The 24,437-nt window shown below is 43.2% G+C and overlaps 1 protein-coding gene across 2 annotated transcripts in view; it reads right to left on the minus strand.

The window, feature by feature from the left end:
* Positions 1 to 20,624, minus strand: part of cryl1 (crystallin, lambda 1) — a 38,330-nt gene extending 17,706 nt beyond the window's left edge. Inside the window, exons 1-7 of one of the 2 annotated variants that reach the window (XM_054746617.2) lie at positions 20,466 to 20,624; positions 20,004 to 20,111; positions 16,973 to 17,099; positions 16,519 to 16,680; positions 14,680 to 14,775; positions 13,377 to 13,475; positions 5,369 to 5,477 (exon numbers count right to left, since the gene is read on the minus strand). In XM_054746617.2, coding sequence (XP_054602592.1) covers positions 5,369 to 5,477; positions 13,377 to 13,475; positions 14,680 to 14,775; positions 16,519 to 16,680; positions 16,973 to 17,099; positions 20,004 to 20,111; positions 20,466 to 20,506 — 742 coding nt within the window. In that variant the 5' untranslated portion in view covers positions 20,507 to 20,624. Of the gene's footprint in view, positions 1 to 5,368; positions 5,478 to 13,376; positions 13,476 to 14,679; positions 14,776 to 16,518; positions 16,681 to 16,972; positions 17,100 to 20,003; positions 20,112 to 20,337; positions 20,365 to 20,465 lie in introns of those variants that run through there. The other variant, XM_070544076.1, reaches the window with a different exon arrangement.
* Between the last annotated feature and the right edge of the window lie 3,813 nt (positions 20,625 to 24,437).

A 24,437-nucleotide genomic window follows, 5' to 3' on the forward strand; every position in this document is an offset into this window, starting at 1 on the left:
ATCTACTTAAAAAACTGTGTGGATCTAAAAAAGTTAAATGTCCTTGGCACAGAGTTGATCATAAGTCAATTAGCGGATGACACCACGCTTTTCTTAAAAGATTATAAACAAATTCCTATTGCTATTGATAAAATAAAGCTATTCTCTGCAGCATGTGGACTTAAGCTAAATTTGAAAAAATGTGAACTATTGGCTATTCATGACTCCCCTCTAAAAGAAATTTGTAACATTCCCATCAAATCTGAAATTAAATATCTAGGAACATATATTTCTAAAGACCAACAATTTAACCTAAGGACAAACATAACAAATAAACTTAATGAAATTAAAGCCAAACTAAATATTTGGCTTCAGAGGGATCTCTCCATATTAGGGCGCATTTATTTAACCAAAATGGAGAGTATATCTCGATTAGTTTATCCAACCTGCAGTACTGCAATTTCAAACAACCTAATTAAAAAGATTAACACCATCAATTTTAACTTCATTTGGAGAAATAAGCCACACTATATAAAGAAAGATGAAATGGTCAAAGAAATTAAAGATGGAGGCTTAAAAGTAATAGATTTCAATTGCCTTAACGGAACACTCAAAATTAATTGGCTAAAATCTTGGCTCAAGAATCCGAACGCTTTCTGGTATTCTATCCCCAGTCATATATTTAACAAAATGGGTGGTCTAAAAATTTTACTGTTATCAGATTTTGATATAAACAAACTGCCCACAAAATTATCAGAGTTCCACAAACAAGTACTAATGTATTGGAAGTTGTTGTATGTACATAATTATTCCCCTCACTCTTCTATAATTTGGAACAATAGATATGTATTATGCCGTAATAGGTCACTATTTTATGAAGATTGGATGAATAGGAAAATTTGGTCTGTTGTACACTTGATGAAAGATAATGGTGAACTACTAGGGTACGATGAATTTTGTCTTAAATATAACTTTAGCCCTCCTAAATCTGATTTTATAAAATTATTAATAGCACTTCCTAAAGAGGTGGTCTTCCAGTACAGAAACATTATTCAACACCAACCTATAAATCCACAGTATGGTTCTATCTCCATCCAAGGTATTCCCCTTACGGATAAAAAGTGTACCAACCAATTTATTAGACGGTGTTTTACTGATCAACTATACCCTTGTAAAGTCAACAAGAACAACATAATTTACAAATTTGGTAAAAGCTCCATTATTAAACTAAGGACTCTTTATTTAAAACTTCCTGTTCAACCTAAAGTCAAAGAAACGCATTTTAAAATTCTAAACAATGTCTATCCCTCAAAGGATCTGCTCAGAAAACGTTTTAACATTGATGATAATTCATGTTCCTTTTGTGGGAAGGATGTTGAAACAACTGATCATATTTTCTTTGAATGCAACAAGACACGGACGTTTTGGAACTGTTTTGAAAACTGGATTCAACCTCAGATTGGAATCCCATGTCCCATTTCAAGAGATGTCGTCACCTTTGGAACTCTCCTTCAAACAAACAACCAAGAACTCTGCTACAATCTACTTCTCTGTCTGGCAAAATTCTTCATACATAAACAAAAAATACTGAAATCACCCCCTGTGTTCAATGCATTTGTACATGATTTTAGATTGTATCTAAGATCCCTTAAATGTATCAATAATAACAGCTATGAAGATATGTATAGACTTTTTTGTAGACTTCCTGGAACTGTGTAGTGGTCCCTTGCATTGTTTTTGTGTTGTTTTTTTTTTTGTTGTTTGTTTTTGTCCTCCCCCTTTTCACTGACTGTTCAATTCTCATCTGAATACATTGGCATGTTCGCCTTATTTGTAATGTAAATATGCTTTTCTGCAAAAAAAAAAAAAAAAAAAAAAAAAAAACGTTGGTCCAGGCAAATCTTTCTAATGGAAAGATGGACAACTTTTACAAAGAAATCCATCATTACCTCTTTGAAAATACGCTTGTAGCATAGAGCTGCATGTATATTAGGGCTGAACGATTAACTGCATGTGCAATTAAATTGCGATGAGACAAAAGGAGATTTTCTAATCTCAAAGGCTTCAATTTGGCAGCGAGTGGTTAGCGCAATGCTAATATACATGGAAAAACCCATAGGAATGCTAATGCTAATATCGCCGATTACATTATTACAAATTATGATTTAGAAACGTGCCAAATGATTACATTTGGAGTCTTATAGAAAGTAAAAATACCATCAATCAAATTAGTACAGACAGGTATTTTAGTAAAGCCAGGAGATTTTCTAATCTCAAAGGCTGCAATTTGGCAGCGAGTGGTTAGCGCAATGCTAATATACATGGAAAAACCCATAGGAATGCTAATGCTAATATCGCCGATTACATTATTGCAAATAATGAATTACAAACGTGCCAAATGATTACATTTGGAGTCTAAAAGAAAGTAAAAATACCATCAATCAAATAAATACAGACAGGTTTTTTAGTAAAGCCAGAAAACTTTTAACTCCAGAGGTTTGGCTAGCAGCTACAGTCTATGACAAGACGTCAAAAACTCTAAACACAAAATACTTAAATAAACGGGACACACTTCTTTCCTGCAAATACAATTTCACAGGTGTTGCTAATACCTATGATTCTTCAAGGGATGTGCTCAAAGAGGAGTTCAACATTATGAATAAGATATAGTGTTTTATTTTACTAATACCATTATAAACACAAACTTACGTCTTAAGAAACGTTATTTTAATAACGAAAGTGCTAAATTCTTTCCAACAGTATAGAGGTGTAGTATATTTTGTCCGAGTCGGTTTGCCGTACTTTGACGTCATCGGCAGTCGAAGGACCCCGAGCCGATCTTGAACCCGAGCAGATTCTGTACCGACACCGGCTCGGCAGAGGGTGAACGAGCCGAGGCGACGTCGTGCTCTGCTTAAGAAGAAGTGTTATTTTCCTGCTTCAGAAGAAGCGTCCAACGTGTTTTTACGCTTTCTCCGAGACATGTCACGTCGCTAAGTTGTTAGCGCCGCGCGCTAAGGAAACCCTGCGTTCTCTTCATAACGAAAACCTCGTTGTCGCTCAGCTGCGGCCGAAGCCATGTTTGTTCACACACAGGTGAAAACAAGCGGGGCACTAATAATAGTAATAACTAATATCATAAAGTTGCCCCACCCAAAAAAATTGAGCATATAAACATATTTAACAGTGATATAGTATTGGCCAGTGAAAGCAGAGCACAACCAAAAGAAAAAAAATGAAACCCACAAAACAAAGTGTTTTCTTTTATTTATTTAAAGATTATGACTCCCCCTCCACTAATCGTCAAATTGACACAGTCCATAAGCTGCTCCGAACTGGCAAGGCTGTTGCCGTTCCGATGCTCCCGGAGTTGGGGGCGAGCAACAGTGTGTAAGTTAATAACCACACCACTTGTTGAACAGGTACTAAAAAACATATTTTTTCCCTGGGGGCTCCGGGCTTTTCTCACAATCTTTAGTATTTTTAATCGTGTTGAGATTTGTTTTGATGCTGTAGTGCTGACTTGGTTTGTTTTGCTGTGTAGTCAGCAGAATGGCTGCCGTATGTAGAACTGCTATCATTGATTAGCACCCTTGGCCAGCAGACAAGGCGTGCTTGTTTTTGATATTTTATAATCATTACTTATTAAGATTTGTATTCAGGTGTTGATTTGTGTATGTACATAATTGTGTTTTTGTACATTGTTGGGTTTAGGTTAGGGTGGGTGAGAGTTAAGGTTGAATCACAAAAAGAAAGGAGACAACAATAAAGTTTATGCACCCGTCGAGGCTCTCTGTCCTTTTTATCATGCCAGAGGCAGCTACAGCCCATCTTATCTAACTCTGAGGAATATGCCAACAGGCTAAATTTCATTTAGGGGTTGAATATCCCTTTAAAATAACTCTGCAATAACAGAGATTACAGATAAAATGTCACAATCTGATCTGTAGAGCTGTAAGATCTCCTGTTATAAATGACAATGAGCAGGCAGAAATGGTCATTGGGAGGGGCCAGCCATGTGGGTTGTTTACATTCTAGTGAGGAAGAAGGTTAAGAGCTGTGTGTTTGAAGACGTAACTCCCAAAAAGAGAGAAGAAAATTCATTGAGGCAGGTGCTTTGTTTTAAATCAGTGGTGTCCAACCTCTGATTTGGTGGTGAGACTACCTGTTCAGCAGGTCGTGAACCTCTGCAGAAGCCCGTTAATCACCCACTGATTAAAATCAGGTGTGTTGCAGCAGAGAAACCTTAAACCCTGCTGGATGGGGGCCTTCTGTTTGCGTTGATCTTAGTAGGATTCGCTGCACATGACACAACAGTGTGAGAAGTACCACTTGCATTCAACTAAACATCTCACATGAATGGGAAAGGGGTCTTTTCTTATCTTTATCGTTTCACTGGGGTTTTGCACATATCCATGTCTCTTCATTAAGACAGCAAAAGTCAGAACTTTGTGTTTACAAAAATTTTTTTTGATTAAAAACAAAAAACAAAAAAACATTGTGTTTATTTGAATTCAGCCACTTTAATAAATTTGCTGATTTATGATTGTGTATTTAATTCAAGGTCTGGAGTTATCACGCTGCAGGAAAGTGTCACATCTGCAGATGCCCTGGGCTCGTTCCTCCTCACACTTGGCGCCAACATTGTTAGCTGTATTTTTGTCTTGTGTTTATCTGGTTTTTATGCTACAGAAATTGGTCTAACTGGTTTGAAAAACAGTCCCAAAGAGGCAGCAAACAGTAGCTTAAGGTGGTTTGTTGTTTTTCTCCAGAACAATGTTCTGTTGTGCGGGATAATGGTTTCCGAAGCATTCAGGTTTGCAGACAGAGAGCCGGAGTGCTTCTCTATCTGATTGGAAGGATCTGGGGTCGGAACAGAACAGAGGTAGGTGGAAACTGTCTTTTGAGAACATGATCACACTACAGCTTCCTGGATTAAAAAACTCAGTAAAAGGTTCAGTACTGTCACCACAGGTAGAGCTGGCATCTGGTTGGAAGACCATGATGAGGGCTGTGTGTTTTGGATTACTGTGTGAGTAACTACCCATCAAAAGGCTGCTTTGTTCAGCCAGAGTGTACGGTGTGTGTGTGTGTGTGTGTGTGTGTGTGTGTGTGTGTGTGTGAGCAGTCAGGGTTACTCTCTGGGTTTCACACTCCCCTTTGATATTCTCCATCTCCCTGAGGTTTCACTCTCAGTGTGACGCACACACACAGCAGCAGCATCACAGTGGAGGTCAGCACATGTATGTTGTGCTGGGAGATGTTTCCCAGCAAGGTTCAAATTGGACATGCGGGCAACAAGTTTTGCTCTTACACAAGTAAAAAAAAAAAAAAAACGCATGACCTTCCTGTGTGAGTTTAAGTTGGAAGTTTACACAAGGAACTTTACCTTCAGGTGCATTTAAATGCATTGTTTCCATGGGACCGATAAAGGCGTAACGCATTCCTAGCCCCTCTGACATCACCAGGTCGATGTCCTTCACTGAGATAACACCATCCTGTTGGAGTGAGACGACCCAAAAAACGTTAACTGAGCTCATTTGATTGAATTTATTTATATATTTTAGCTTCATTTGTTCAGTAATCACCCAAAACATCAGACAGTCGGTGATTTTATGACGCCACCAACACAACAGCAGGTCACATTAAAGAACAACGATGTGAGATTTCTCTGTGGAAGCTCAACACAGTTGTAATTTCTACCCTCTAATGTAACATCTACAGTCTCTTTGATCCCATCAGTTCAGTCCCACTATATTAAGTTTCCCTAATCAGTTAACTATGTGTCCTCGGGATAATGTACATGGAGGAGAGAGCAGAGGATGGAGGGATGAAAGGCAGGCCAGGCAGAGGGAGGGGTTCAGGTATCTTTGGGTTTGAGATGCCTGTTGGCCGACCACAGAGGAAACAGATACAGAGAGTGGGGTGAGCAGGAGGAAAGGCACAGGGTCGTCTTTGTTAGGCTCCAGCGTCCAACAACGAAGCTGTTATCTGAAAGAAACGGGGTGGTGGGTGAGGTCTGTTCTCCACTATAATCACTTGGGGTAACAAGGTGCTTTCTCAGCTGCTCTGCTTTCCAGTGCTGGCCGCAGCTCAAGGACCACTTTCTGAGAGTTTATTGGGTGGGGGTGGGGGGGGTTACGTAAGGACAAGGCCACTGCCAGAAACGAGCCTCAATTGTCAGGGAGGGACTTCATGTTAAACTTTGTTTACTTATTCATTAATTTATTTATTTTCATCATTTCCTGTTTGTCTGGTTTCTGTCTGGAGTTGAAGTGAGATTCATGTTTTGGGAGAAGCTGCAGGGATGAGTGTTTAATGACTTGTTTCCACACCAGTACATCTGATTGTTATAACCGTAGCCTAGAAATCTAGACAGAGCGTAGCAAGAGCAAAAGGATTTGGCTCTGCAGGTTGGTTTAGCCACGCTCCATAGGCGCCTCAGCAGGCGAGAACAATCTTGTCTTGCCGATCATCGTTTTGGAGGGCGGGATGCTGCGATAGAGCGGAACTACTAAGATGGCATCGGCTCGTTTGAAACAGCTTAGGCATCAACTCTGGACCATGCGGACTTGGGTTTTCTTTGAGTCAAAGACAGATAGAGGTTAGAAAAAGGATGTATTTGTGTCTTCTTCAACAGTGCATGGCAGACTGACCTGTTGTACAACAATCGTAGTGGTGACTACATCACATTGTTTGTTGTCCAATAGCATTTGAAAGACAACCATAGACTCTTCCCGCAACTGAGCTCTGTCTATGGGTCGTGGCCAGACTATATATCCACATGTATCGGACAGCTGGCCAGGCTGTTATAGCAGTACAGCCAGTAAAGAATGTGCAATAAACTAACCACATGGTCCATCCATGCATTGTTGAATCTGGTGTGTCTCTCGTTTAAGAGTACACAGAACATTTGTAATTTCACAAGAAAGTTTTATACAAACATAATTACACATTATGCAGCAGCATCATAATTATTGCTCACTGTCAATAAAAGTGAACACCCAGATGTTGTGACTGTATTAAAACGCGCCTATGTCACAAAAATGACACCTACAGAGAGGATGGCAAAAAGCCCTTTTCCTGTTACCGTGCAAGGTGAACTATGGGTCAGACAGAAGTAGCATTCATTTCTGCACAAAGTCTAAAAATACTAAACTAAAACCTTCATTTCACAATGTTTTAGACCGTTAAACAACTCCTGAAACTTGGATTGCTGCCATAGGACTTATGTTTGTGCTAAACATTTCCCTGACGATGAAATCGGCATCCGGATGCCAGGCGTAACACCACTGACAGGACGGGTCTTCTTCCATTGAAGAGGGAAGAACAACAATTATAGATGTCAGTTTAGCCAAGGAGGCTGGGGACGTCGCCCCACCAATTTTTATACAATCTTTCATTCACATTGTTTTAATAGAAAATGTTCTGTTTTTCTCCCATTTTTTAATCTTTTTTTTATATTTTTAATTTTATTGTTCTTGTGAAGCACCTCGTGATTTTAATTTTGAGGTGCGCTATATAAAATATTTTCTTCTTCCATATAAAACTGACAGTTTTTTACCCATCACTTTAAAAAACCCAATGCTGTGATTTTTACTGTGCTTTTGACTTAACTCATTCCCTGCCAGCCGTTTCCTGAATGGAAAAGCCCTTCGCTGCCAGCGTTTCTCGCCGTTTTTACAGTTTTTTAAGAGTCACAGAACGTTGCTTGCTAGGATGACGTCGACGCCAAAACAACCAAAACAAAGTGGAGACTCATCTTACATGGGGAATAATCTGCGTGTTTCGAGCGTTATCCGTTCTTTCATAATCCATTGTCGAATTGTGATCGGCAGATGCTTTTCCGGTTTGTGCCTCACTTTTTTTTTACAGGAACGGCCCAAAACAATCTCCTAACACATGGATTTTCTGCTTCCTGATTATGTGACGTGTGACGTATGCGGATGAAGATCGGCTTCAGAGCTGAGATGTTTGTTCTCATGGTGCGGGGGCTCGTTCCGATGACCACCAGGGTATCTGCAGATTTAAGGGAGCCAAATTTAAGACTTTTTAAGACCTATTTTAAGGCCACTTTGACCAAATTTAAGCTATTTTAAAAATTAAATTTAAGCGATAATTTCCAGGTATTGCCTGGAACCGGTGCTAACCACGTCGCGAACGTGGGATTAGCCATCCAGTTACCATTAAACTTGCACTTCCCCATGGCGCAAGCTCCCACTAGCTTAACCAGCTAATGTGTTTATCTAGAAAAATAGCCCCCTTTCACAACCAACTGACTGCGTACGGTTCCGCTTACTCCAACGTCATACACAAAAAATGCTGAACACTAACTAGAAATTCACGAAGTTTTTATAGAAATAAAAGAATCTTGTTTATTGGGTCGTTGGTAATTTAAGACCTCTGGAAACTGGATTTAAGGATTATTTGTCATTTTTAAGGACTTTTAAGGCCTTAAATTAGGAAAAGCTAATTTAAGACTTGTTAAGACTTTTTAAGGACCTGCGGATACCCTGGACCACACAGTAAAAAAAAAATGCAAATGACGACTTTAGTCGTCAATGGCAGTGAATGATTTCGGAACTGCGCTGCTCTGGGTGGCTGCATGTTGGAGTAGCTCTGTTGACTATATGTAAGTTTTGCCTTTTCTTGGACATTTTTTCTTCTAGTTTCTCAAGAAAAAGAGTATTTTTTTTACATTTTACTTTTCTGTTTCTGGTGCTGTGAAGCTTGGAGGACTTTTACTGCTATTTTTTCACTTTTTGAGCATTTGTTATGGTGCGTAACCATGGCAACAAGCTGGTTTAGAATAGAAGAATAGAATAGAATAGACTTCATTGTAATTGCTCATGGCAATTAAATTACAGATGGTCCGCCATCAACAGTGCACAAGACAATAAATAATAATAAATGTCAAAACCATAGAGGACTAAAAACAATTTAAAAACATTTAGCAAACAACAAGAAAGTGCAACCAGTGATTCAGATCTGCTAAAACAACAATTTAAAAGGATTTAAAACAGATTAGTCCACATTACTGATGGGGATGTGGGGGGTTGAATGATGCTGTTGTGTTGAATATTCTGATGGCCCAAGGGAAGAAGCTGTTGGAAAGTCTGGTGGTATGTGATAGGTTAACTACCTGACCTGAAGTGGTGCCCTGAGGGCAATAGGTCAAACAGGCAGTGGGCAGGGTGGGTGGGGTCACGGAGGATAGCAGCGGTTCTCTTCAGGCAGCGGGTTCTAGAGATGGCCTCAAGGATGGCAGGGTGCAGCCAATAATCCTCTGGGCAGTGTTTATTGTCCTCTGAACAGCCTTCCTGTCCTCAGCAGTGGAGCCTGCATACCACACACTCAGGGAGTAGGTGAAGGTGCTCTCCACGGAGCAGTGGTAGAAAGCCAGCAGCAGTTTCTGATCCAGGCCACACCTTCTCAAGACCCGGAGAAAGTGCAGCCGCTGCTGAGCCTTTTTAACCAGAGCTCTGGTGTTGGCAGACCAGGACAGGTCAGCAGAGATGATGGTGCCAAGGAACCTGATGGAGGGGACACGGTCCACACGCCCTCCATTTATGAGGACAGGGGCGTGTGTGTGACTGTGTCTCCTGAAATCCAGAATGAGCTCTTTTGTTTTTTGTATATTCAGAGTGAGGTTGTTGTCTAAGCACCACCTTGACAGATTACTGACCTCTGCCCGGTACGCTGCCTCATCTCCGTCTGTGATGAGGCCGACCACAGTGGTGTCATCAGCAAACTTAAAGATGCCTGTGGATGGGTGGGATGCGGTACAGTCCGATGTGGACAGAGTGTACAGTAGGGGGCTCAGCACACAGCCCTGAGGAGAGCCAGTACTGAGCAGGATGGAGGAGGAGAGATGGGAGCCAAGTTTAACATGCTGTGGTCATTTTGTGAGAAAGTCTTTTATCCAGTGGTAGGTGGAGGGAGGGATCTGAAGGCTCAGCAGTTTTATGAGAAGAATGTCTGGGATGATGGTATTGAAAGCTGAACTGAAGTCAACACAGAGCATCCTGACGTAGCTTCCTCTGGTCTCTAGGTGGCTCAGTGTTGTGTGCAGCATCAGGGCGATGGCATCCTCTGTTGATCTGTTTGCCCGGTAGGCAAACTGAAGGGGGTCGAAGGAGGTGGGGAGACAGGCTTGGATGTGGTTGGTGATAAGTCGCTCCAGATACTTTGTGATTACATGTGTGAGGGCAACTGGTCGATAGTCGTTTAACTCATTCACTGCCATTGACGACTAAAGTCGTCATTTTAGATCCAACCGTTGACTGCCGATGACGACTAAAGTCGTCATTTGCATTTTTTTACTGTTTGAGCATCGGAACGAGCCCCCGCGCTGAGAGAACAAACATCTCAGCCCTGAAGCCGATCTTCATCCGCATACGTCACAGATCACATGATCAGGAAGCAACACATCCATGTGTTTGGAGATCGTTTTGGGCCGTTCCTGTAAAAAAAGTGAGGCGCGAACCGGAAAAGCGTCTGCCGATCACAATTCGACAACGGATTACGAAAGAACGGATAACGCTCGAAACACACGGCTTCTTCCTGATGTAAGAGGTGAGTCTCCGCTTTGTTTTGGCTGTTTTGGCATCGACATCATGCTAGCGCGCAACGTTCTGTGACTCTTAAAAAAACAGTAAAAACGATGAGAAACGCTGGCAGCGAAGGCCGTTAGTGATCAGGAAACAGCTGGCGGTGAATGAGTTAAGCTGTCTATGGAAGATTTTTTTGGGGATGGGAATAATTGTTGCAGACTTGAGGCAGCTTGGGACTGAAGCATGAGACAGGGAGAGGTTAAACAACTTGGTGAGGATACCAGCCAGCTCACTGGCACACTCCTTGACCACGATCCCTGGTATGCCGTCTGGTCCGGCAGCTTTCCTGGGGTTTACTGCTCTCAAGGTTCTTCTCACCTCATGTTCCTGTAAGTTGTCGCCCATATTATTTGCCAAGAGTTCACCAGTGTTGTCTTGGCAACCGTTTATATTCCACCTTCAGCCATTGCTGAAAATGCATGTGATGCCATCAGTTCCATTGTCGCTAAGCTACAAACCCAGCACCCCAATGCATTTGTGACTATATCTGGTGATTTTAATCATGCCTCACTCTCAGCTACACTTCCAACATTTCAACAGTTTGTCAGCTGCTCCACCAGAGAAAACAAGACATTGGATTTGTGTTATGCAAATGTAAAGAATGCATACATGTCCAAAACAAGACCTCCTCTGGGACAATTAGATCACAATCTTGTTTTTCTCTGCTCAGAATACAAACGATTTACCGGTCGATCTACGTCCCAATCCTCACCTATGGTCATGAGCTTTGGGTAATGACCGAAAGAACGAGATCGCGGATACAAGCGGCCGAAATGAGTTTCCTCCGTAGGGTAGCCGGGCTCAGCCTTAGAGATAGGGTGAGGAGCTCGGACATTCGGGAGGGACTCGGAGTAGAACCGCTGCTCCTCCGGATCGAAAGGAGCCAGTTGAGGTGGTTTGGGCATCTGGTCAGGATGCCTCCTGGACGCCTCCCCGGGGAGGTGTTTCGAGCATGTCCTGCCGGCAGGAGGCCCCCGGGTCGACCCAGGACACGTTGGAGAGGTTACAACTCCAATCTGGTCTGGGAATGCCTTGGGGTCCTGCCGGAGGAGCTGGTGGAGGTGGCCAGGGAGAGGACAGTCTGGAGCTCCCTAGTTGGGATGCTGCCCCCGCTACCCGGACCCGGATAAGCGGAGGAAGATGAGACGACGACGATTAACGTGTGGGTAAATTACTGTAAATAAGACTTATGAAAGCTAAGCTCATCTCAGCTAAACATTAGGTAGACATCCAAGGAGGAGAGTGAATACCAACAGGTGAATCTTGCAGGGCAGCTACGCCCATATTAGGCTGTGATGAGGATCTACATAAGTATAACCTTATAATAAAAGTGACTAATCACTAAAGGAGAGAAATGGTTATCCAAGTACCATAAATCCTCTAATACAGGCCCGGGTCTGTATTTGACTCAAGCTCATCAAGCTCCAGGCCTTTATTGGAAGGAGGACCAGAATTAGAGGCAGGCCTCAATTTCTATTTGAGCAAAATGAACTAATTGTTCGCTGGAGTTTTTGACAATTAAAATTGCGCCCACATTTTCAAAGTTAAACACATTTCTTTTAACAACGGTAGTTTCTGCTTCAGCCCTCTCCCCCTCCCCCTGCGCAGCGGCCGCAAACTCACTGATGCACCTGCAGCCTCTCAGAGTTCCTGCTGCTCTAAACAACCACCAGGTACAAAAACTAACTTGTTTTTATCTGACTATTTTTCTGTCCTGCCTGTTTATTATCTTCCTGCATCTCCTCTCAATCCTAAAGAAAAACTGCTACCTGGGTTCATATATATTCACCTTATGAGTTACCTTTGAACTGCAGTTCTAAAAGATCTACCGACCGCAAAAACAGCGGAGTGCGCGCTGCTTGCCGGCCACGGAAGGCAGCGCGCTGTGCCAGAGCGTCGGTACTGACGCCCGCCGTAAAACGGACATTTAACCAAATTGTGACCTTTACCCTCTTGCAATTTAACATTCCCCTCACCCCCATCCTAACCTTAACCAGCTTGCGCATGCAACACTCTGATTGTTGACGCGCTCCAGACATCTGCGTCCTGAGCACGGCCACAGTAACGTTATCAAATTAGGTGTCGCCACCTCAAAAACTAATTTAACACGCGATCGTTCATGTCGGCTCATTTCCTTTTATGTTTTTATTCTTTTATTTGTGCCTGATGCGTTTCGCTGCTGTGGATCGGGGCACATCACCTGTCACCTGCTGACAGCAGGCTGCTGTCTTTTCCGTGGACTGCATCTTGCCGGTCATTATCATGTGACAGCGACTAGTCGATGACAGGCATAACAAGTCACTATAGAGCGGTGAAGTCGACTAGTGACTAGTTCATACAACCCCTGCTACTGCTCCCCAGAGTGTTCTGCAGCATAATCAGCACGTTCTCTTTGAACTTGATATCAAATTTTCGCCTCCTCTTCGTCTCCGCACCTGCCATGGTTAAAGTTACCCTCGCGGTCTATCACTGGCAAATCAAAAGTGAGACGGAAGACACAACCGCCCCCCGTACTTGCTTGTTACCACATTCCACCCGGCCACAATAAAAAACCGGCCATTATTCACTTCCGCCAACTCCGACACCGGCCAAAATATGATACCCGGCAGTTAGTTAAATACAGGCTAATATTAGAGGATTTACGGTAAGCTGTTACCAAACATTTGGAGAAAACACGTTAATTTCACATCATAATTAAACTGCGACCACCATCTGATGTGCATATGATTGAAGAGGAAATGGATTTGTGTTGTTCAGGCTGTCATAAAAAAATCTGATTCTGACCTGGACCAGCCTCCAGGACTCTGCAATGATGGCAACCTGGACTCTGTTGAGAGCGAAGCCATCGATCTCTTTTCTCAGACGGATGGGCACCTGACCAACCTGAACCAAGACGAAACAGAAGTCTAGCAGTGCAATCGCTCCAGAAATAAGAAAACACACTGAAACATGGTGAGAATGACAGAAAAGCAGTAGTAGGACAGACTTGTATCAATCACAGCTAACATTGAGATTACCTCTTATAGGGCAGCAGTAGCTCAGGAGGTTACAAAAGTTAAAAGTTGAGGTCCCATCAGTTGTCACACACACATCAGTGTGTGTGACATTGGTTGTCCACATTTGACCTACCCCCCTGGGGGAGCGGTGAGCTGCAGGCACGGCCGCGATCGGGAACCATTTGGTGGTTTAACCCCCCCAATCCAACCCCTTAATGCTGAATGTCAAGCAGGGAGGCATTGGGTTCCATTTTTTTTTTTCAAAGTCTTTGGTGTGACCCGACCAGGAATTTAACCCTGAACTCCCAGTCTCTGGGCGGACACTCTACCACTAGGCCACTGAGCTGATAGAGGTAGAGTGGGTTGTCCCGTAATCGGAGGGTTGTAGGATCAATCCTGGCTCCCGACAGAGAATTCTGTTCTTGTGTTCTTGGGCAAGACACTAAACCCACCTTGCCTGTTGGTAGAGGTTGGAGGGACCGGTGACGCCAGAGCTCAGCAGGTACGCCTCTGTCAGTGCGCCCCAGGGCAGCTGTGGCTACATTGTAGCTCATCACCACCAGGGTGTGAATGTGTGTGTGCATGAGTGAATGACTGAATGTGTTGAAAAGCGCCTTGGGGGGTTCCAGGACTCTAGAAGGTGCTATATCAAATACAGGCCATGTACCATGGATGTCATCACACATTCACAGGTAGTCTGGTTTTGTTCCTCTTCATTTCTTCCCTCGACCTGCTGCTCCGAGTCAGATTCACAAACAACACCAAACATGCTCATGAAGTTCAGCAGGATTAAGCCATTTGCTCTTGTTCAGCGTCTGAGTGCCATCTAAAGATAAACTTCTGTCACAAACCCAAAGGTTGTCTTGTAGTGGCCTTCCTTTCAGATAAAAGGGGAAAAGGGACAGTTCAGACTGATCTTAAGGCACAAAAATAAATTAAAATACACTCCTGAGTGGAGTTTGTTCTTGAATGAGAAGCATAAAGGTTTCCCTTTCGTCTAGCAGGACTTTACAACCATCCATCAAACTCAGAGTTTTCATCACTCACTCTGATATCAATAACTGCCAAACTGTTTCTTACGGGGTCTTTACCTTCATCATCAGAGTGTAGGTGGTTTCCATAACAGATGCTGCGGTCTCTGGGTGAGGTACCAGCTCGACCAGTTTCACATAGTAGGGTGGGTTAACCTGGAGCAATTGGGACAGTTATTATTTGTAACCCTGATACACTTGTGAGGATCTGGTCTGGTTTAAGCTCAACACGTTTAAACCAGAATTATATTTATTTATAGTTCAGATTCTGGTATTTTTTAATATTTAAACATCAGCAAACTCAACAATAATTGTTTAAACTCTTAAAATGTTTTTTTTTCTTATATAAAAACTATTAGTTTTTTCCGCTTGCTTAAACACTACAGCCACCTTTTGAACTCAAATTCCAAAACCATAATGCCATTTTTCAAAACGCACACCCATTTCCCTGACCATACACATTATTCCCCTGCTTTAACACGAGTCAGATTTGGTGAACTGTTCCTACAAAACTCTAAACACAAATCCCTACATGTTTCAGTGCTGACACCATGTGGTCATTTGGAAAGCACTAGTAATGTTAACTGAAGTCAGCACAACTTGAGCTCAATTAGCACACAATTAACCAACTGGAAACGCTAGATGTCACAGTTTAACACACACCAATCAGAAACTCTGATGGATAGATAAAAGGGCCAAAGTCAGCACATGCAGGCTTGAAACAATGGATCCAAAGAGATGCAAAGGAAACTGAGGAGAAGGAGGTCTAGAACACCAAGTCCTTGTCTATGGTATGACTATGAGGGAGGCGGGGCAACGAGTCCATTCCAATGTGAGTCGCTTCACTCTGGTTCAAGACTGGTTTACCAATAACCCAAGGTTTTCAAACATCTTTCTGTCTGCATACTCTCCCTTTCTAAACCATATAGAAGTGTTTTTTCCGTACGGCGGTGAAAAGTGTACGACAGAGAGAACCTCATGTCTGTGTTCACCTCCTCCAGGCCGCGAATGAAGCCTGCCTAGACATCTCAGTTCATGCATGCCAGGGGTGGATCAGGCAAGCAAGAGGATCCCCCCCCCCCCCCCCCCACTGCCCAGCTAGGGCTGATGTAGCCTGTGATGTGGGTGAGATTCTCTGGCCTGGCCCAGACCAAAGACTGGAGGCTGAGGTGGAATAATGTTTGTGGTGTGTGTTGAACTGTATGAATGAAAATGTGCAACTGTATATATATTGGTTGCCTCTTTTGTGTTCATCATGTGAAAAGGATTTTGTGGCGGAGAACCACAAACAACATAGCTTGGCAGTTTATCAAATATTGTTTAGAATTTATTCCACCAATTGGTAAGACGTGTGTGTGTGTGTGTGTGTGTGTGTGTGTGTGTGTGTGTGTGTGTGTGTGTGTGTGTGTGTTTGGTTTTTCAGCAAGAGTGAACGGTTTGAGTGTAGAGCTTCATTTTGACCAGAAAACACGATGTTTGGGAAATTGGGTGAGGTGTTATGGATTTGTGTTTACTATTATGAGAATATGAGGCATAGATTCAAGAAATGTGTTTAAGCATTGAAGAAAAACTGTAATTAGGGTTTCTGACTGGGTTAGGTGAGTTTGCTAAATGTCTCCAAATGACTGCAGAGTTTCCTTTTGAAGGCCACAAGGCCTCATTCTCCTGTTGCTGGGACTTTGAACATGTTCAAACAATGCTCAATCAATAGTCACTGATTCAGAGTGACTCCAACTCAGAATATGCAATTGTCTGAGCCCAGTGAGAAGATCCTAACCTCTCTCTTCTAGGGTTATGGTTTAAGATCTCAGTGTTGAGAAGAGCCAGTAGAAGCAGAGATCCTGTTAACATGATGGAGCAATCATAAACTCCTCTCTTAGAGAATGTGGTCGAGCTAACCGGATGGGAAACGAGGCAGCGACTTCTGCTCTGAACCTTGGAGAAGACACTGCTTGGCACCAGGCAGGAAGTGGAGCTGCTCAGGACAACGTCTGGACTCACAAGACGCTCTATGTCCTGGAAGACTTGCTGCTTGACTTCCAGCTGCTCAAATACACTCTCCTGGAACAGAAAGAAAAATCTACATTCTCTAATGACAGAATGAAGTCAAAATATTTTTTCTCATATGTTCATTATTAAAAACTTTATCCCAAAATAGTTTGTTTCTGTGATTCATGTCGGAAAGTTGCAGTAAACCTTTATTTTTATTTTGTTTTGATTCATTTAAATCTAGAACAGACGTCAGTGATGATATACTGCCCCCTTGAGTTTAATCTGTGTAACAAACCTGCTGCACGGAGTGATGCAAAGATTTAGTTAGCGTCATAAAGATGAAGCATCCTGTTTGTGTCACCTGGACAAAGAAGGATCCCTCCAGGGCCTGGGACAGGTCGTCATGGCTGCTGAGCAGATCCAGCTGCTGTCTGGAGGTCAGCTCTCCTCTCAGCATCTTACACTTCTCAAGCTCCTCCATCTGCTTCCTGTAATACACACACACACACACGCACGCACGCACGCACGCACGCACGCACACACACACACACACACACACACACACACACACACACACACACACACACACACACACACACACACACACACCTAAAGCTCTGTCAGTCCACAAGTGCATCACCACCAGGAAATGAATGTGTGTGCATGGGTGAACAACTGATTGTGTTGTAAAGCACCTTGGGGGGTTCTAGGACTCTAGAAGGCACTACATCTAATACAGATCATTTACCATTTCACTGGTTGGCCCGAAAAGATCTCGTTCCAGGTCACTTCAGGAACCAACGGAGAACCAGAATTGGGGTATGTTCTCAGAAATAGCCCAGTAGAGTTGCTGAGCGGGAGTTGTGCTTAACTTGTGCTGATTCGTTGTAACTCAGTAGGAAATGACATCGGCAGACGCCATCAGACAACTGGAAATTGTGAAGTTGGAAGAGCTGCTGGTGAAGCAGGGTGGAAGGAAACCAAAAAGTAGTGTGCACCCGCTTTTAAAATCACAGTTTCTAAACTTCCAACGGCATAATTCACGATGCTTTGTTGTCTCAACGCTTCTGGTTGTGGAATGCTGCATTTCTCATCACACTGCTGCTCTCCCGATCCTCAGAATAGATTAAATGCGTTTGACACGACACCACTTCTAACTTATAATGTGGATGCCTTTGGCGCTGCTCAGTGATATCACTCACTGTCAAAACAGTTGCAACATAAATGTCACACCCCTCCTCCACTCCAGCATAGCTGCAGCCACCACCCCTCACCTGGAAACTCTTACTCCTCTTTCCTCTAATTCACAAGCTACGTTCCTTGTGAAGGAAGAGGATGTCTGCAACATCTTTAGGAGACAGAAAGTACGGAAGGCACCAGGCCCAGATGGCGTAACTCCTTCCTGCCTCAGGACCTGTGCTATCCAACTAGCACCTGTCTTCACAACGATATTCAACAGATCGCTGGAGCTGTGTGAGGTTCCATCATGCTTCAAAAGCTCCACTATCATCCCAGTACCGAAGAAATCCTCCCCTACCGAACTGAATGACTACAGACCCGTGGCTTTGACATCAGTAGTCATGAAGTCCTTTGAGCGCTTGGTGCTGTCCCATCTTAAAAGCACCACAGGCCACCAGCTGGATCCCCTGCAGTTTGCCTATAGGGCAAACAGGTCAGTGGATGATGCAATTAACATGGGGCTGCACTTCATCCTGGAACATCTTGATCAACCAAGGACCTACGCAAGGATATTGTTTGTGGATTTTAGCTCTGCTTTTAACACCGTTATACCAGAAATCCTCACCACAAAGCTTTCTCAGCTCACTGTTTCCTCTGCTATGTGTCAGTGGATTTCCAGCTTCCTGACAAATAGGAGCCAGCATGTGCGGTTGAACAATGTTACGTCTGGCACAAGGCTGATCAGCACCGGTACACCACAGGGGTGTGTCCTTTCTCCACTGCTCTTTTCATTGTACACCAATGACTGCACCTCTAAGGACACAGCTGTTAAAATCCTGAAATTTGCAGATGACACCACTGTCAATGGGCTCATCCGGGATGGTGAGGAGTCTGCTTATCAGCGAGAAGTTGAGAGGCTGGTGGTCTGGTGTAGTCAGCACAGTCTTGAGCTTAACACCCTTAAGACTGTGGAGATGGTCGTGGATTTTAGGAAGCTTCCCACAGTGCTGCCCCCCCTCACAATATCCAACAGCCCAGTGTCAATGGTGGACTCATTCAAGTTCTTGGGAACTATCATTTCCAGGGATCTGAAGTGGGAAACAAACATCAACTCCATCCTCAAAAAGGCTCAGCAGAGGATGTATTTCTTATGGCAACTAAGGAAGTATGGCCTACCATAAGAGCTGCTGATCATCTTCTACACTGCTGCAGTCAAATCCATACTTTGCTCATTCATCACTGTCTGGTTTGGGTCAGCCACAAAAATGGACATATCATTGGTGCCCAAATGCCCTCGGCCCAGGAATTGTACATCAGCAGGACCAGGAAAAAGGCAGTTAATATTGTCCAAGATGCCACACATCCTGCATCTACTCTCTTCCATCTCCTCCCATCTGGCAGACGCTATAGATCACTGTACACAAAAACTACCAGACACAAGAACAGTTTCTTTCCTTCAGCCATTTCTCTCCTGAATCTGTAGATTCTTTTACCATCCTTTTACTATAGTTTTTAATACTTATTCAGTATGCTTATGGATATGAGTGTGTGTGTGTGTGTATACATATGTATATGTGTGTGCATATATGTATATGTTTGTGTGTGTGTGTGTGTGTGTGTGTGTGTGTGTGTGTGTGTGTGTGTGTGTGTGTGTGTGTAAATGTACATGTGTGCGGGTATACATGTTCTTATGTGTTTTTTATGTATTTTATTCTCATTTATTGAAGTTGTTGTATGTTTTAGAGAGCGAACATCGACCGACGCTAAATTCCTTGTAAATGTAATTTTACTTGGCCTATAAATCTGAAATCTGAATCTGAAATCTGAATATGATGACGTTAAAGCAACGTCCTGACATCTGAGAGGACTGAGACCGCTCATCTCCCCGTCACTTTTCACTTTGTATACTTATGGGTATTTTTAGGAAGAAGTAATACATGAATAAAAGATAAACAAATAATTGAATTGAATTGTACTACAAAAAAACACATGGTTTATTTTTCCTCAAAATAATCAATGTATGCTTATACTCACCCTGATTAGTGTGCAATACAAATGACATAATTTAGTAGAATCAGATATTCTGTTTAAATTGGTTTGTAGTTATGAAGTTATAAATAACACATTTAGATGGTAACCATGTTGGAGACTGATAACAGATGAATGAAGAAGCAGCTGGAGGTCTGTCTGAATTTATGAGTGATGAGACTCACCTGATCTCAGTGAGGGCAACAGCAGCCTGTCCTGGCTGGTTATCATAGAGCTTTACTCTGTAGCCTCCACTAATAAACACCATAGCCCAGGAGCGGCCGATCAGCCCACTGCAGCACAGAAAGCATAGTTTTAACTCATGTCTGCTTGCATAGCAGCAGGGGGCAGAAATGATGCAAAGCTCTTGTGTTTTCTTTCGGGTTAAGTTCGGTCACTTAGGGCAAATTCAGCTGAGTGCACAGAAAAACACGAGCAGTGTGCAAGAAACGGGTTAAAGAGTAAAACATCTGCCATGCTTCACTGTGGAATGTTCTACCCTTATGTCGATGGTTCTACCTCGTTAAATTAGGATGGTATTATCTGAAGGATAGATAAATACGAAAACAGGTTGTATCAAACAGAAAAGTGTCGTTGGCCATCAGGTTAAAGTTTTTAACACCGGAAACGTCTTTTTTCTCGCTTACCTGCCGATCACAGTGATGCTGCTGGACTCACAAGAGCTCATCCTATGTTTAATGATGAATAGAGATGCAGATCAGACGCAAGTATCGGTGTTTCTGTAAGAACTCCTACACTCCTGCACAAGAGTCAGTCAAACAGTAAAAGGGCGGTACGGAATCCCCGGAAGGACAAACTGCAAACTTCTCGCTCTGAAAAACAAACCCTGAAAAATAATGATTAAAATGAATAAAAACAATGATATCCACTAGCTTCACCGGTGTCCACTTATTTTAAGTAAACTGCGATAAAACGTTTTTATTTAAATAATGTAAACACATGAAACCTTTTACATGTTCAGATATTTATAGGTCGATGGTTCAGATCTACGCAGATTTACTCATCGTTATCCACATCTCAATATTTTATTTACTTTATTACTGAGGAGGAAAACAAGACACAACAAAATTGTTTTTGAACTTTGGAATCTAGTGGAGTCCAGTGACTGACAAGAGAAGTGGAGTCAGTCAAGTGACTGCTCCGGTGCATTCTGGGATTGATAGTTCTCGTAGACTAAAACACTTCTAAAATCTCCCTGACTGGTGAAATAGTATAACAGACTGGAAGTGTGCTTCTTGTGTCAGCTTAAAATAATTTGTTTAACTCATTTTAACTTAGTCTGAGTTTACTTTTTAATTAACTGACCCTTGTTTCGTCCTGACAAACAGAAAGCTATTAATCCCAATATTAACAGATATAAACCCTCCACACACTTTGCCCTTCAGAAGCCATCAGCAAAAATAAACATGACCCATCTGCTGAATACGGAGATGTGCTGAATATGGAGATGTACAACCCTGAGAGGTGGCCAGAGGGAGCCTATATACAGAGATTCTTTGAACCACGTAAGAGTGGGACTCCTGGGTCACCACACAGTGCTGTCCCTGTTGGTCTGTTGAATGAGTCCCAGGCAGCTCAGGATACAGGTGTGCTGGTGATCTCAAATCAGGATGTTGTGGATCGGTGAGTGGAGTACTCCAAAGACCTCCTCAATTCCACCGGCACTTCTTCCAGTGAGGAAGCAGAGTCTGGAGACTTTGGTTTGGGCTCTCCAATCTCTGGTGCCGAGGTCACTGAGGTGGTCAAAAAGCTACTCGGTGGCAAGGCTCTGGGGGTGGGTGAGATCCTAAAGGCTCTGGATGCTGTAGGGCTGTGTTGACTGATGGAAATCGGGGGCAGTTCCACTGGTTTGGCAGACCGGGGTGGTGGTGCCCCTATTTAAATAGGGGGACCGCGGGGTGTGTTCCAACTACAGGGGGCTCACACTCCTGATCCTCCCTGGTAACGTCTATTCAGAGGTCTTGGAGAGGAGGGGCCGTTGGATGGTCGAACCTCAGATTCAAGACGAGAAATTTGGTTTTCGTCCTGCAGTTGAACACATGACCAGCTCTATACACTTAGAGGGTCCTGAGGAAGTGTGGGAGCTCGCCCAACCATCTACATGTGTTTTGTGGGTTTGGAGAAGGCGTTCGACCATGTCCCTTGGGAGGCCCTGTGGGTGGTACTTCGGGGGTATGGGGTATCAGGCCCTCTGATACGGGCTGTTAGGTCACTGACCGGTCTCAGAACTTGGTCCGCATTGCCGGCAGTAAGTCGGGCTCGTTCCTGGTGAGAGATGGACTCCGCCAAAGCTGCCCTTTGTCATCGATTCTGTTCATAACTTTTATGGACGGGATTTCTAGGCACAGCCAAGGTGGTGAGGGCATCCATTCTGGTGGCCTAAGGATTGTTTCTCTGCTTTTTGCCGATGATGTGGTCTTGTTGGTTTCATCAGAACGTGATCTCTAGAGCGGTTCGCAGCCAAGTGTGAAACACCTGGGATGAGAATCAGCTCCTTTAAAACCGACACAATGGTCTTGAGTCAGAAATGGGTAGAATTTCTTTTCCAGGTCCCAGATGCGGTCCTGCTCCTAGAGGAGGAGTTTAGGTGTCTAGGGGTCTTGTTCAGAAGTGAGGGAAAGATGGAACTGAAGTTCGACAGGTTGGTGCTGCATCTGCAGTGATGCGGGTATTGCCTTGGTGAAGAGAAAGCTGAGCCATAAGGCAAAGCTCTCAATTTTTTGGTCAATCTGTGTCCCAACCCTCACTTATGGTCACGAGTTTTGGGTAGAGGCAGAAAGAACAAGATCATGAATGCAAGCAGCCTAAATGAACTTTCTCCGCAGGGCTGGGCTCTCTCTAGAGATAAGGTGAAAAGCTTGGTCATCTGTGAGAGGCTCTGAATAGATCTGCTGCTCCTCCACATCGAGAGGAGCCAGTCAAGGTGCCTTGGGCATCTAATTAGGATGCCTCCTGGATCCCTGCCTGGTGAGGTTTTCTGGGCACGTCCAACTAAAGGAAGACCCAGGACACGTTGGAGGGACTATGTCTCTCGGCTGGCCAGGGAATGCCTTGGGATTCCTCTGGAGGAGCTGGCCCAAGTGACTGGGGAGAGGGAAGCCTGGGCCTGCCTGCTTAGGCTACAGCTCCCACAACCCAACCTCGGATAAGCAGCCAAAAATCGATGGATGGATGAGTTAGAATAATAATTGTAAATCAATGTGTTTTAGTACGTTAACTCAGAGGTGTTTCCAGCCATAATTATGAAAGTAAGGAGAAAGTCTTAAAGAGACCATGTGTAGTTTTTACCATTAATCTCTGGAAATATCCTTTGAAATGTTGTTGAAAAGGAATAAAATGATGTCCAGTTGTTGAAAAATATTGGCGGCTTCATAACATATCACCATAAAAATTTGGTCTAAAGTACATAGGGTGCGGGGCTAGCGTCTTTGGGGGATTCCATGTTAGATGCTATGTTTCCTTCTGGCTCGGGGTTCTGCACCTGTCGATGATGTCACACTGGAATGATTGGCTGGACGTACGACTTACGAAAGTTGTGTTACCGTATTCAAAAACATTTAGGAAGTAAGAAACACAAATTTAATAACAAAACTGCTAAACTTTTTTCAAAACATAAGTTCTGTATTGTTGTAGTATGATGACATCATCAGCAGACGCAGGACCCTGAGTAGATCCGGAAAGAAAACTACAATCGGCATTACAGTCTCTCATGGAATTAACTGAAGGACCAACAAAGTCTGAGGATTCTGAGGTTGCATGCTTTCTGCTCTACAGGTAACAACATTTACTGTAATGCTTTGTTAAACTAGCGACAGTCATGGCGATATGGTATAAAGCTACCCTGACATGTATGCAGTTCCTGCTAGTGTCAGGGATCTACATACTGCCACCTTAAAGGTGCAATAAATTCTTTCCAACTCTAGACGGTGCCACTGAAAAAGAAATTCAGATTTCTGCTTTAATGGTCCTCCACCTTAAGTTTCAGACTACATATCTTTGTGTTTAATCAAAAGGAAGCTTCCTGGCTCATTACCATGAGCTGTTGCAGTTTAGAAGTGTGAACATAAAAATATAACCTTGCAGTATATCCACACAGCAGGGCTCTAGGATCTTTAGAAAACAGCCAACTGGTAGAAACCTGGGTCAGAACCAAACAGGGTGAAGCTGCTTTTAGCTACCATGCTGCACACAGGTGGAATCAGCTTCCTCATTACTTCAAATGTGTTTAAAATGAAAATTGAAAACTTTCATTTATTCATCGGAACTTTGAATCATATTTATGCTGCAACTTCTGCACTATAGCTGCTCAGTCTTTAACTTTGCCTTTTGATAGATAGATAGATACCAAAATTTATTAGAAATATTTTCGAGTGTTTTAAATCCCAACCATAGAGACAAAAGTGAAAGAGAAAGGGGGAGAGAGATGGAAGAGGTGGGGAGGGGGGACTCACAAAAACAAACAGTAAATGATGCACAAGAATCTTCCTCCAGACCTGCAGAGAGAAAAAAAAGGGGACACACAAAAACACAAGACCAAAACATCACTGTGCCAACAACATGAGGATACACAAAAGTAACTGTTTTTGCTGAAAAACACA

The sequence above is a fragment of the Nothobranchius furzeri genome, chromosome 14, assembly GCF_043380555.1.
Source record: "Nothobranchius furzeri strain GRZ-AD chromosome 14, NfurGRZ-RIMD1, whole genome shotgun sequence".
Lineage (NCBI taxonomy): Eukaryota > Metazoa > Chordata > Actinopteri > Cyprinodontiformes > Nothobranchiidae > Nothobranchius > Nothobranchius furzeri.